The sequence below is a fragment of the Musa acuminata genome, chromosome BXJ1-9, assembly GCF_036884655.1.
Source record: "Musa acuminata AAA Group cultivar baxijiao chromosome BXJ1-9, Cavendish_Baxijiao_AAA, whole genome shotgun sequence".
NCBI classification, from domain to species: Eukaryota; Viridiplantae; Streptophyta; class Magnoliopsida; order Zingiberales; family Musaceae; genus Musa; species Musa acuminata.
In genome coordinates this window covers 43,834,124-43,848,548 of record NC_088335.1, presented here as the reverse complement: position 1 = coordinate 43,848,548, position 14,425 = coordinate 43,834,124, and the positions used below count along the sequence as shown (strand labels likewise).

At 34.0% G+C, this 14,425-nt stretch overlaps 1 protein-coding gene across 8 annotated transcripts; it reads left to right on the top strand.

Annotated features, from left to right (window-relative positions):
* The first annotated feature begins 5,117 nt into the window (after positions 1-5,117).
* LOC103998767 (uncharacterized) lies at positions 5,118-13,602 on the top strand. Of its 8 annotated transcripts, XM_009420346.3 has the most exons (10): positions 5,122-5,293; positions 5,876-7,023; positions 8,336-9,014; positions 9,113-9,196; positions 11,012-11,167; positions 11,254-11,310; positions 12,071-12,168; positions 12,861-12,960; positions 13,060-13,158; positions 13,268-13,602. In XM_009420346.3, exons 1-10 carry the CDS (start codon positions 5,216-5,218, stop codon positions 13,328-13,330), a joined length of 2,562 nt encoding a protein of 853 aa, XP_009418621.3. In that variant the 5' UTR covers positions 5,122-5,215; the 3' UTR covers positions 13,331-13,602. The 8 variants fall into 8 exon arrangements, 5 of the variants coding, with proteins under 5 accessions (XP_064939962.1, XP_064939963.1, XP_064939961.1 ...); XM_065083889.1 differs by lacking the exon at positions 11,254-11,310 and having other exon boundaries at positions 5,120-5,293; XR_010479769.1 differs by lacking the exons at positions 11,254-11,310; positions 12,861-12,960; positions 13,060-13,158; positions 13,268-13,602 and adding an exon at positions 9,529-9,677 and having other exon boundaries at positions 5,118-5,293.
* The last annotated feature ends 823 nt before the right edge of the window (positions 13,603-14,425 follow it).

The following is a 14,425-nucleotide window of genomic DNA, read 5'->3' as shown; positions in this document are numbered from 1 at the left end:
CTAAATATAAAAGAGCAAAATCATTGATTCTGAAACCCAATAATTTCGATTTTGATTCGAACATCAGTTTTGTAATTTTATTATTTTTATTATTCAAAAATATAATTTTTATAAATTTTTAAATTTAAAAATAATAAAAAAAATTGATGGTTTAAATTAGAATTGAAACCATATGTTCCGTGGTCAAGACTGACGTACCTATAAATAATTTTTCCTCACAATAAATTTGCTAAATTATTTTAATTATCGAAGAGCTTTTGTTAGACATACTTTGGATCTAATAAGAAATAAGACATAAGTTACTACTATTTTATACTTTCATATTGAAGTGAGATACAATATGTAGGGCATATATAAGTGGTATTCTTCCTATATTAATTTTATTGCTTAAGATTCACGATCGAAAATTAATTAATTAAATTGGTTATAATATCATATCTTTCCACAATCGATCTTATTTTAATATTATAATTCATATATAACCATATAATTTGATTTTTTTTTCCATCTCAACCTTAATTAATTGCTTGTAAGTGCCCAATATAAACGTTTTGTCCACAGTTAAATTCTACTAATCGTTCGAATATTCTTTCTATTTCAAATATTATCGAGAAATAAATAATATTATATTAATTTTATCATATCGAATTGATGATCAAAATTAGCTAACTTGATGATTAAATATCATGTATTTTCACAACTAATCTTATTTTTTTATATTATAATTCATATAATCATATTTTCTCTTTTTCTTGATTAAAAATATTAAAAAATACTTTTAAAATATTAAATTAATTTTATCATATGTTATAATATTAGATTTGATAAGAATATTTAGTCTCATGTTGGTTGAAGAGTAGAAGAACTAAAGATTTATAAACTCGTCGGATCACTCTTATCCTTATAATAGCCTTTTGGGGCTTACAAGTCTGGAAAATGTTAAATCGTGTGGGAAAGTTTAAAACAAATAATTCCTTACGAGATTACAGGGTTACACTAGTGATGCTCAAATGTTGACTTATCGGAATGATACTAGAAGAAGGTACATGAGCTCTTAGCTCTCCTACGAAGAGGGCACTGATATGGATATTTAGTCCTATATTGGATGAGGAGTAAGGGAACCAATAACTTATATACCTGTCGGGTCACCATTACCCTTGAGATATCTTTTGGAGGTCACGAGTTTTGAAAGGGCAAAATTTACCAATGATTTCTTGTAAGCCTACGAGGTCATATCAATAACGACCAAAATTAGGTGAAATTATATGTTATAATTCATATAATGTCAAATTAAGTAAAATTCTTCCCGATTAATCAAATTATTTTTGATTAAAAGTAATCATATTTTAATATTATAATTTATATAGCCATGTACTCCTCTCTCTCTCTTGATTAAAAATTATGTCTCCTCAATCTTACTAGCAATCTTCATGCAAATATTCAAGACATCTGTTTTTGTTTGCAACTGCCCTTATCTTATCCGTCGATACTTTCTATCATAAGCAATTATCCCCCTCAAATCATGTGGCTAAATTATCTATTATATACAATCAATACTTTGGAGAGAATAATTAAGAGCTTATAAGCTCGTCAAGTCACACTTACCCTCAGAGGTTTCTTTTGGGACTCACGAATTCTGAAAGGATAAAACCGTGCACCCAAGATAGATAATTTCTCGTGAGCCTACGTGGTCGCTCACGAGTCCTAAAAAGGTAAAACAATGCATCCAAAACAGATAATTTCTTATGAGCCTACGAGGTCATATTAATGACAACCAAAATTAAATAAAATTACATGATATAATTCATATAATATCGAATTAAGTGAAATTATTTTTTATCAATCAATTTTTTTATCAAAATTAACTAACTTTATATATTATAATATCATGATTCATAATATCATGTTTTCTCACAACTAATTATATTTTAATATTCTAATCCATACCATCTACTCTCCTCTCTCTCTTGATTAAAAGTTATATCTTCTCAACCTTGTAATCTTCATGCAAATATTTAAGATATCTTTTTTTATTTGTAACTACCCTTATCTTATTTGGCGAAACTTTCAAGCAATAATCTTCCTCAAATCATATAGCTAAATTATCTGTTATATACAATCAGATGCCTTGGAGAGGAGAACCAAGGGTTTATAAGCCTACTTGATCACCCTTAACCTCAAATATATTTTTTAGGACTCACGAATCCTAAAAAGACAAAATCGTATACCCAAAATAGACAATTCCTTGCGAGCATATGGGATTACTCATGAGTCATAAAAGAATAAAATTATGTACCTAAAGTGAATAATTTCTCGTGTGTTTATGGGGTCATACCAATGATGATTAAAATTAAGTGAAATCATATATTATAATTTATATAATATCAAATTACGTGAAATTCTTCCCGTTCAATCGAATCTTTCAAAATTCTTTTAGATTAGAATCTTTTTGATCAAAATTAACCAACTTTATATATTATAATATCATATATTCTCACAACTGTTTATATTTTAATATTATAATTCAAATAACTATCTTCTCCTCCTCTCTCTCTCTCTCTTGATTAAAAATCATATCTCCTCAACCTTACAATATTTATGTAATCAATATATCTATTTTTGTTTGTAAGTGCCCTTATTTACGGATGCTTTTTGTTGTAAACAATAATCCTCCTCAAATCATAAATTATTTGTTATATATAATTAGATGCTTTAAAAGAGGGTACCAAGGGCTTATAAGCCTGCTGGATTACCCTTATCCTCAAAAGCATCTTTTGGGGCTCATAAATCTTAAAAAAATATAATTGTGCATCCAAAACGAATAATTCCTCACGACTCTACAAGGTCGCTCATGAGTCTTGAAAGGATAAAATCGTGCACTCAAAACGAAAAAATTATTATGAGTCTACGGGTCATACCAATGACTACCAAAATTAAGTAAAATTATATATTATAATTCATATAATATCAAATTAAGTGAAATTATTCTCGATTAATAGAATCTTTTTCATCAAAATTAACCAATTTTATATATTATAATATCATTATTCATAATATCATGTCTTCTCTTTAATATTCTAATCCATATACTTCTCTCTCTCTTTCTTGATTAAAAATCATATCATCTCAACGTTATAATTTTTATGCAAATATTTAAGATATCTATTTTTGTTTGTAAGTGCTCTTAACTTATTTGTCGATACTTTATGTTGTAAGGAATAATCCTCCTAAAATCATATAGCTAAATTATCTGGTATATAAAGTCAAATGCTTCAAAGAGAAAAACCAAGGATTTGTAAACCTATCGAGTAACCCTTACCCTTAGAGGCATCTTTTGGGGCTCATAGATCCTGAAATAGCAAAACCATATGCCCAAAATAGATATTTCCTCGTGAGTCTACGGGGTCTCTCATGAGTCCTAAACGGATAAAATCGTAGGTCCAAAATGGATAATTTCTTGTGAGTTTATGAGATCACACCAATGATAACCAAAATTAAGTGAAATTATATGTTATAATTTATATAATATCAAATTAAGTGAAATTCTTCCTTTCCAAATTCTTCTCGATCAATCAAATATTTTTCGATTAAAATTAACCAACTTCATGGATTATAATATCATGATTCATAATATCATGTCTTCTTACAATTAATTATATTTTAATATTATAATCCATATAATCATATACTTTTCTCTCTCTTGATTAAAAATCATATCTTCTTAATTTTATTAGCAATCTTCATGCAAATATTCAAGACATCTGTTTTTGTTTACAAGTGCTCTTATCTTATCTATCGATACTTTCCATTGTAAGCAATAATCCTTATTAAATCATGTGGTTAAATTATCCACTATATACAATCAAATGCTTTTGAGAGGAGAATTAAAAGCTTATAAGCTCGTCGGATCATTGTTACCCTCAGAGATATCTTTTGGGGCTTACAAATTCTGAAAGGGCAAAACTATGCACCTAGATAATTTCTCGTGAGCTTTTGGGGTTGCTCACGAGTCCTAAAAAGATAAAATCATGTATCCAAAATAGATAATTTCTCATGAATCTATATTGTCGAACCAACGATGACCAAAATTAAGTGAAATTATATGTTATAATTAATATAATATCAAAGTAAATGAAATTCTTTCGGATCAATCGAATCTTTCGAAATTCTTCTCGATTAATCGAATCTTTTTTGATCAAAATTAATCAACTTCATGGATTATAATATCATGATTCACAATATCATGTCTTCTCACAACTGATTATATTTAAATATTATAATCCATATAACCATCTTCTCCTCTCTCTCTCTCCTAATTAAAAATTATATCTTCTCGCTCATAATGTTTATGCAAATATTTAAGATATCTATTTTTATTTGTAATTGCTCTTATCTTATGTATCAATATTTTTTATTATAAGCAATAATCTTTCTAAATCATATGGTTAAATTATCCGTTATATACGATCAAATACTTAAAGAGAGAGAAATCAAGGATTTATAAGCCTATCGGGTCATCCTTACCCTCAAAAATAGCTTTTGGAGCTCACGAATCATGAAAAAGGTAAAACCGTATGTCCAAAATAAATAATTCCTTACTAACCTATGAGATCGCTCACCAGTCCTAAAAAAATAAAATTATACGTTCAAAATAGATAATTTCTCATGACCATATGTCATCATAGAAATGACGATCAAAATTAAGTGAAATTATATATTATAATTCATATAATATCAATTTTTACTTAAGCTTCATGTAAATATTTAAGATATCTATTTTTGTTTGTAAGTATCGTTATCTTATCTTATCTTTATCTTTTGATACTTTCTATTGTAACTAATAATCTTCTCAAATCATATGATTAAAGTATCCATTATAGCCAATCATATGCTTCTGAGATTCTGATAGAGGTGACTAACAAACGAATCTCATCCGTCCATTACTTCTACGTAGAGGATCCCGTGCAGGTTGAGGCGGTCGAAACAGCGGTCCGATGTCAGCGCGGAACAACACAAACAGCTGTCAGGGTTCGGTCACGTGCGAGCCCGCAACTATTTGGCGGCGGCGTATGCCGTCACATCACGGCGTGTGCGAATCTCGATGCACGGAGCCGCGTACATCTTGGAGAGCAAACGTAGGGTAAAAGATCCTGAGGAGCGAGAGGGGCAGAAGAAAGGGGGGTTTTCAAAGCCGGGCGATTCGCCGGTTTCGTGTATGGGTTCCCCCGTCCCTCTGGATTCCGATCTCGATTCCGAGCTCCTCTCTGCCCTCGATACCCTCGGCGTCAACAAGGTATCTGTTCCGATGATCTGTAGTGGTTCTTTTCTTTCTCCTACGGTCGACGAACATGCGCCGACTTGATCGCATGTCATATCAGATTTCGCTTCAGTTCGGTCGCCTCTTTTTTGTTGACCTATTAGAATAGCAGAGAGGGCCTTTTTTTAACGTTTGTTTTGATGGCGTGCTGTTTGCATTTCTTCTTTCTTCCTCGAGATGATGTTCTAATTGTTCCTCTTCAAGAATTCTTGGAACTCCATTTTAATTCATTTGAGGTTTGGCTGGATTTTCCAATATCCTTCGTTAAGGATGTGGGATTCAAGAGAACTCTCAATTGCCGAAGGTTTTCTTTGTTTGCTAGCGTTAGGATCTGCTCTTGTTGTCGATGCCGGTGTTATAATTTAACGCTGTTATTACTACCGAAGATGATTGTTTTACTCTTTGTATATTAATTATGGTCATTAATAGTACTCTTAGTATTATATAGGAAATTGATATCTTATGCCTGAGTTCAAAATCTTGGTTAACTAGCACCAATGGATAAGAAACACAAATAAAAAGGAAAAGTATTTTCTGATAGTTCCTGTGACAATGCAGAATATGGAGGCCATGGAACATGATCTGGTATTAGAAGTCCCTGACACCCCTGATAAGCAGGCAACCAGATGCACAGTCAATGACTGCTCCAGGACCTCAGGGATGCTCATTGATCTCGACAAAGAACTAGTTGCTTCTTCAGATCAGAAAGTGGCTCCTGTGGCAAAAATAGATGCTCATCACTGTTGGAGATCTAATGTGTGTGAGGTGGCTTGCGACAGTACTGCACGAGATAATAACAGTCATCTAAGATTAAGGGGCTCTTTGGCTAACACACATTACAGGAATCATTTTCTGCCAAACAAAGGCAAAGTACTTGATTCCGATCAGGAGAAGAGTGTAAAGTCGACTGGACTCCATCAGCAAATTTCTAGTCACGTTTCTTATCCCGCTCAATGTATGGACTTGAGGAGGAATAGTGAGCAAGAAGCGTCTTGTCAGGGAAAGAATATAAAGAATTGTGTGTACACTGGATTGCATGGTGAAAAATTATCTCAGCAAAATAGTTACTTTGGAAGGTTGGAGACTGGAAGTAGATTTCCTTTGGAACCAGGCGATAATGCTGGCAATGTAGAGAGAGATAAAGGAAAAGGTAAGCGGATTGACATTAGCAGTGATTCACAAGTTACATCAGAAGAACTGCCAAGACAATTGCTGCCCAGTAGGTTTCAAAGGAAGATGACTCAGAAGAGGCTAGTACGTAATGGTGTTATTTCTCCTAATAATATTGCAAAGAGTAAAATTTCGTCCAAAGTTGATGGTCTAAACATCATGAAGTCTTTTGCTGGTGAAACATGCTCCCTGCTTACCGGTGTCAGCCATCAAGATTACAAGAAAGAAAGTGTTACACAAAGTTCATCGCGTCTAGATGATCGACCAACAAAAGTTGTTAATGGGAGAATCGAAGACAAGAAGCTAGTGCATAATGGTTGCATTGCCCCAAATAACATCCAACATGGTAACAATGTGATGGAAGATGATAGTGTTGGAAATGTTCTCTCTGGTGGGAATTCTGTAGTTCAAGTTGAAATCGTCAGTCCCAATCCGAAAGAAGTTTGGCCTGATAGAAAGAAAGGAAAAGAAAATTTGAATGCCGGTGAAGCACAAAATAATGTACGGAGAACAGAAGTTGAATCTCAGTTTGACAGGTTAGTTACAACACTAAACTGATTAAATGAACCAAGTACATACAATGAAATTATGAACCACCATAACACATGTTTGTATCTGTACAGATTCTGTTATCTTCATTTTGGAAGTAATTTAGCTTGCTTGTTTCAGTCTCATGCAGTCAATTCTATTGCATATTGGATGTGCCATCCCCAAGTATATCAGTGGTTATCAAGTCCTTATTTGGAAATTAAAAATTGTAGTATTTGTTAATTTCTGTGAAAGTACATAGGCAAGCTGCATTGAGTTGACTATCCCTTTTTTGTTCAGATAAATATAGGGCTAGGAGGTTTCATATGACAGAGATATAACAAATATGGTAAGAAGGACCTGGACAATCTACTTTTGATATGGCCGTAATAGAAAATGTTGTTTGCATGATTGGGAGTTTTTTTGTTAAGGTTGTAATAAAAAATGTTGTTGCATGGTTAGAAGCTTTTTGTTGTGTTTTTTGCTTGATTAAAAGCATAGTTATTAGAACCCGACCAAACCTAGTGGTCGAATCGGAAAAATCGTAATTGGTCTGATTCACTTATCTGATCCGTTGGTCATTTGAACCGGTTGGTTTTTGAATAATCCTCATGAACTGGTTGGGTTAAATAAAATCGATTGGCTTTTATAATACACCTTATATTGCTCCAATATTCTCAACTTAAATCTTTCTTGTTATTTGTTTTAGAGGGTACTTATGCCAGTTATAAATTGGATTAAGGTAAGAAAGAAAATGTCTTTTTCTCCTTTCGTCGCCCTCTATTCCTTTGACCACCTCTCCCCTTTGCTTCCTCATCTCCCTTCATTGTCATGCACTCTCTACCATTCTTCTTATCTTCTCTTCACCTCATCTCCTATCGACCACTCCATTTTTATGTCTTGTTGGATTTTATATTCATTTATCTTGCTTAGTTATGCTTCCCTCTTGTTCTCCTGTTCGCTCTTGTTCCCATGGTCATCTTCTTGTTGTCATCACTTCTTTTTGGACTTCGTTTTATTAATATAAATTTTATTTAACTTTCATTATATATATGTATATGGTACATCTGTGTTGAAATTCTCAAGTAATTGAATTACATATATACTTTTTAACTTTTTAAATATTGTCACATATTATTTAATTTGGATACAGGTTTATGTTCATAATGTTGGTTGATTTTAATAATTTTATCATGTATTATTTAATTTTATCATCATATGCCTAGTACATATTCAGTTGTACCCAAAATTAATGCTGGCACCCATGATGACAATGCGTGTTGAATCATTGTGGTATTTAAACTTAATGCTACCATGCAGGGAATGTTTAAAATCAAGGCAGGATGTAACTTCTGTTGCAGTCAGCAGTGATGATACACCTGAATTTGCAAAAGCAGGTCAGAGGGCCCTGAGAGATCATAAAGGAAAAGCTCCTGTAGACTTATCTTGTCAAAGTGCCAGTGTTTCCAATAGTGAAGAGACCATAGGTCAATTACTTGATCAAACACATGAAAATGAAATTGTAATGGTAGAAGCTGACCATGTGAATCTTCTTCATGACAATCCTGAGATAATATTTTCTCATCACGAATCAAATTCAAGCATGGTCTATGTGACCTCTGAATCTGAATCTGAATCAGAAAATGGGAGGTGCCATAGGTGCCTAAAGCAGAAGCCAAAAAGGAAATGTAATGCAGTTCGGTCACATTTTGGTGAAAGATCAAGCTTACCTTCAGAAGGCTTTGAAAAGTCATACATCCAATCCTATACTGAAGCTTCAAATCCAAAATCCATTAGATGCCACAATGCCGAGTGGCGTGGAGAAATTTTGGGGCGACATTTAGAAGTTGACAAGATAAGTTCCCCTAGAAATTTCCAAGAGAATGGTTGTGGTCATTATAATGCAATCCAAAGCCAAGTTGAGTCAGATGAGATATTAGCTCGTCAACTTCAGGAGCAATTTTATCATGAATTGCCAGGCTTTGAAGGCACAGAGGAGGTTCTTCCTTGTTTGATTATTTTTGTCAGGGATTTGTTAATTGCAGTATTGTGTGATGCTCGTATTTAACATAATGCTGATACTTTATCATTGAACAGAGTGATGCAAGTATAGCTTGGTCATTGCAGCAGGAGGAGGATGACAGATATGTTGCATCTTCAAGGAGGAATCGATCTCATCCTGTGAGTGTCTCAATGTGCTAATTTCTTCTGTTTAAAAGCCAAACTTTGTTCTTCTCCTAAAATTTTATTATAATTTACAAGGATTCAACTCTAACAGGAACCTGAATGTTGTGGGCATGGTTTCTTTCCTGTCTTTTGTTATAATTGTTCTTGTCGGATTTGGTACATCATTTTTCATGTTTCATCCAATCAAGTCTAAGTGCCTACAAGTAAACGTCACGAAATGATAGGTATATATACAAAAGATTTCAGCAACATCAGATTTGGAACAATCTAGAACGAGCATTTACATTTTCTAGCATGGTGAATTATAGTTGCTGTCCAGCATGCAGGTGGAGTTCCAGTGCCTATGTTCTGGCTGGTACTGCAACAAAATGCTTGATGCCTATTTATTGACATGGGATGGTGCATGTATCATGCTGAATTGCAATCTCTTTCAAAGAAGTGTATGCCGGCCACAGTGCTGTGATCTGGCGATTAGGTGAAATTGGAGTGAGATTGGTCAGCTTTTCTTTCTTTAAGGCTTTTATTGTAGAACAAAATAGTTTGGATTTTCCATTCTTCAGGTGTAGAAACTGACCTCTACATGTAAATTCTTCAATCACTGGAGGAGATATAATGAGAATGACAATCCTATTCCAGTTATCCGTCTAGAAATGAGGGTCATTGTATGGGTCTGCTGGTCAAATACATAAACTTATAAATACTACTCCTAACACAACATCATTTTGTTAGGTATTTATTGTTTCTATGGTAACTTCAGTTCCTGCGTTTGTGCTTTCAGACCCTTTCATGCAGCCAGTTGAGGTGGTTTTTGTATAGTTTGTATGTCTGGGATTGATTAAGAATGCTATGTCAGGGTCAGTATGATAGGAAGGTCACAGTGGATTGACAGGATTGGAATTGACCTAGAAAATAAAAAAAAGTAAAAATAGAAAATAGAACTAGAAAAGCATGAAATAAATTTGGAGAAAATACAAAATTATGCTAAATGATTCTTTTATCTTCTTTTAAAAAATTGAAATTGAGATACAAAAGATAATAAATTGCACAAGAACAACAATGAAAAATAAGAAAGAATATTCTTAGAGAATTAACAACAATCATATCATATAAAGACATTGTAATTAAATAACTATCATATATACCATACAAAGTGCCAAAGCTTGTCAACCTACAACTTTAGAAGTAATAATAAGTCCTACATTGGCCGTAATGTTTCTAATGCAATGCAGGTAAAATGAATGGTAATGCAAAAGTAAACAATAAGAAGAAATTTGGGATTGATTCTGAATCCTATGGCATCTTTGATCTATGTGATTCCTATTCCCATAACAGGTTATGGATTATTCTTTATTCATCTCTTTCCTTGTACTCTTTTCTATCTATTTTACATTATGGTAGATGGTGGTGGAATACTACAAATACACAATAGTGGTGGTCGCATCAAAGAACAAATAAAAGCAATGTCTCCTATCTTTCATGTTTATAGTTACAGAATTTTGTCTTTCCATCTCAGCTTTTCCCTTCTTCCCCTCCCAATCTAAACTACCATATCAGCCAACTCCATTTGATTGATTCTTGTTGTTTTCCACAGATTTCTTACTTTAGGACCAAGAAATTGGCCGAACTCAGGTTTGCTATGGACATTGTTCATATGGTTTGGGTATTTTGTATTAAAACAGCCAGCACTGTTAATTGAATGTGGATTTTTGTTATTCCTTCATTTGCTAATATTTATAAACCTTAGTTAACACCTTGTCTCCTTAAAAACCATTTTTGCACATATTTTGACATATTTTTTGTTTCTCTCAGAGGGATGCATCTATGGCGCATTTATTTGTACACGGTCCACGTCCTTCATTCCGTAGTTATTCCCAACAGTTGACAAATCGTGCTAGAGTTTCAGCATCAGGCAGAGTGACCCAATTTAGGAGAAACTTCAACAGTCCTGATATGGATCTTGAGATGGTAATGCTTTCTATATTCATGTCATGAACTTCCATTATATAGTTGAGATATAAATATATAGTAAATAATTAATCACCTTCTTCCAGTCAATAATTGCTGAACTACGGAGAAATTTCAACAATGGCGAAATGGATCTGGAGACGGTAAACCCTTACATTTTTCTGTAGATGAAATTTTGCAGATGACACTTTCTCAAATTTACTCGTTGAAATTTGCACTTTCCATTGTTTGCTAAATATGATTTTGCTGACCTAGCTTCTAAATGGAGATCATTGTAAAATTAATGAAATAATGCCAGCACTAGACAATGCCACCCTAGTCCCTAGTGCTAAATTTGTGATCCATTCTGCTCATTGGCCTTAAATTCTTACAATTTTGTCTTTAATGGTTTAGGTCCGCTTACCTTTTCCTCTTTTATCTACATGGTTGTTTTTCCTATAAAGTTGGTTTACTTTGCTAAATGTTCAGTGCAAACCCCTTGCTAAGGACATTTTTTAGTGAATCTTTATGTGCTTGCTTTATTCAAGGTGCCGCATTGTTTCATGACATTGTATATTGTTCCATATATTATTTTCAGTGGAACTGGATAAGATATTCTTGGATTTTAATAAAACTAATCTTTCAGTGGTTTATATATTATCTTTTTATTAGTGGGATTAGATATTCTTTCATTATGTTAATTGTTTATTTGGATTATATTTTTGTTTGTCATTGTGTTGACTATCTTGTCAGCTATGCCCCTGCTCATGCCTCTTTAAGCATGTTATTCTAAAGTATTTGTGTTTTGCCTTTTCCATGGCTCATTGTTGTCTGGCCTAGTGTTGTGCTTAGATAATAGGGTGGTTTGATTGTAAATTATTGTTCTCTTCTCTAATATAGTGGTGTCCTTTACACAATTCCCAGAGGCTCAACTTCTTGGAAGCATTGGAAGCTGCGTTTGAGAATGAACAAGACATGGAGATTTTAGATGATACTCTTCTGGTTCAACGTGACATCACCGAGTAAGCATTTATGTTATTCTTTGACAAATAAGTCACTTATCATGTTCCATAGTATTCTGGTTCTATTCTGTTGAACATATTGCCAGACATTTTATTGTGATTATTGTTCTTTATATATTACTGCTGGTTGAGGTATGGGAAATTTCGGTAGCTGAACAAAACTATGGTTTGAGAAACTTATTTTTACCATATAAGGCTTCCGCCCATTAGATTTGAGTACAGATGTGAAGATGTTGGGTTTGCAGCCATGAAGACTATTATATTTTCTTTAAAAATGTTTTTAATGAAGGTGATGATGGACTTATTACTTTGTAATTTCATTAGAAGTGAGGAATAACATATTGTTACAGCTGTGTTGCTGTGCTCTTAAGGGTAAGATGAAGAAAGTTTTGAACTTCTACATGACTAATCGATTTCAATGTACTATAATCTTGCTGTTGCAGAATATTTGCAATTTTAATAAACCACCTATTATATGTTTCCTATTTTCGTAATTTGGGTCAGAGCACCCATGTAGTACGTATGGTACCTGTCGCATGATTCCAATATATTTCCTAGTTTCTTAATGTGGATCTCCACATGACGGAACATGTACAACAAATGCTAATTATGTCCTCCATCAATCAAGAAACTCACATCTGCTAGAGACAAATTGTTTTCCTTTTTCAAATTAATTTTCATTTCAACAACAGAGATGACTATGAGATGCTGTTGGGCCTTGATGAAGACAACCATCAACATTCTGGCGCATCAGAGAGTCAGATCAACATCTTGCCAGAATCAGTGATCCAGGTTTTGTATGGTTCTCTTTTTTACATTCAATACAAGCATTTCAACCAATTTGTTCACTTCTGTACCGCTGCTTATTTTCCATTCCATCATCTTTGACAGAGTAATGGCAATGTAGAAGCATGTGTCATCTGCCTTGAGCCACCGACCGTTGGAGATGTCATTCGTCATCTGCCTTGCCTACATAAATTTCACAAAGAAGTAAAGATTCTTATCATACTGATACCACTTAAAATTCTTGGCTTATGAGTAATATTTGCCTTGAATATGCATCATCAAACAAATAATCTATTTAATTCACACTTGGCAGTGCATCGACACATGGCTCAGGAGGAAGACTTTGTGTCCAGTATGCAAATCTGGTATTTCTTAATATGCAAATAAATTGACTTCTCTGTTTTTGGTAGATTGACAAAAGCTTCTCAGGAAATATTTTTTTGAAATTTAGTGGTCTCTGAAAGTATCCAGCTCATTTTTATAAGTGCAAATTATTCACCCATGTTCTTGTTTGTCGCCTGAGAACTGTTCTTGTCAATTTCTTAGTTGAAACTAGAATCAGTATCCATAGCTACAAGCAACAGTTGGGGCAATACCTTGTTCCTAACTTTTCATATTGCAAATGATATCGCTATAATTTTACTGTTCTATCATGGCATCTTATTTCTTCTGTGTCTCTACATGTATTTTATGCTGGAATCTGGGATCTGTATCTTATATTGGATTGCATTTTAGCCTGGCAGGAAAACATACTCAATTTTGTTTGCATGAGAACCACAAAGAGCCATACCTAAACTACTGGATGACAAACACTAACTAATGAAAGTTCTTTATATATCATGTAATTGTAAGGTTGCTTCTTTATTATTTGGTTCAGGGTTTAACAGTTGCATAAACAATATTTGTATTCTACTTGTATTAAATGTTCTTGCATTATTTAGGTGCTATTTTAGGGCTTTGACATATCCATCCTTGAAACAACAGTTGCATAACCATGATTAGTTGTACTTAACACGAGCTAGTTTAAGTTACAAAGAAATCAGTCCAGTCTAGAGATCTTTATCGGGCTCGAGTTGGGTTCAATCTGAGCCGTCCTACTTTGCAACACTAAACTGGTCCATCTCTTCCTAGTATGGGCACGTAGTGGAATTACGCCCAACACCTTCTCCCCTGTATCTTTCATCCTCCTGAACTACTTGTCGATGGCCTTCCACTTCTCCTTGCACCTCTTTTGGCGTTGCGGTGGTGGCTCATCGCCGCGCTGACCTCCTCCCACTTCACCCTTGAGCCACCATAGCCGCGCTCACCTCCTGCCAGATCGGCCACTTGGGCCCCATCTCGTGAAATCTCCGCTCCAGTCCGCTTCTCACCCGTATCTCCGCCTGCACCTCCTCCTTCCACTGCTCGTGTTGGCGGCCGTCGAGGGTGGCTCTTTTGAAAGAGCAATTGGAACTGTCGAATGTAGATAGGC

Bases quoted from the DNA above. Each gene is read 5' to 3' on its own strand.
- LOC103998767 (XM_009420346.3), top strand. From the start codon at position 5,216: ATGGGTTCCCCCGTCCCTCTGGATTCCGATCTCGATTCCGAGCTCCTC. The intron at 5,294-5,875 runs GTATCTGTTCCG...GTGACAATGCAG, and splicing joins ATACCCTCGGCGTCAACAAG to AATATGGAGGCCATGGAACA. The intron at 12,169-12,860 runs GTAAGCATTTAT...TTTCAACAACAG, and splicing joins GTTCAACGTGACATCACCGA to AGATGACTATGAGATGCTGT.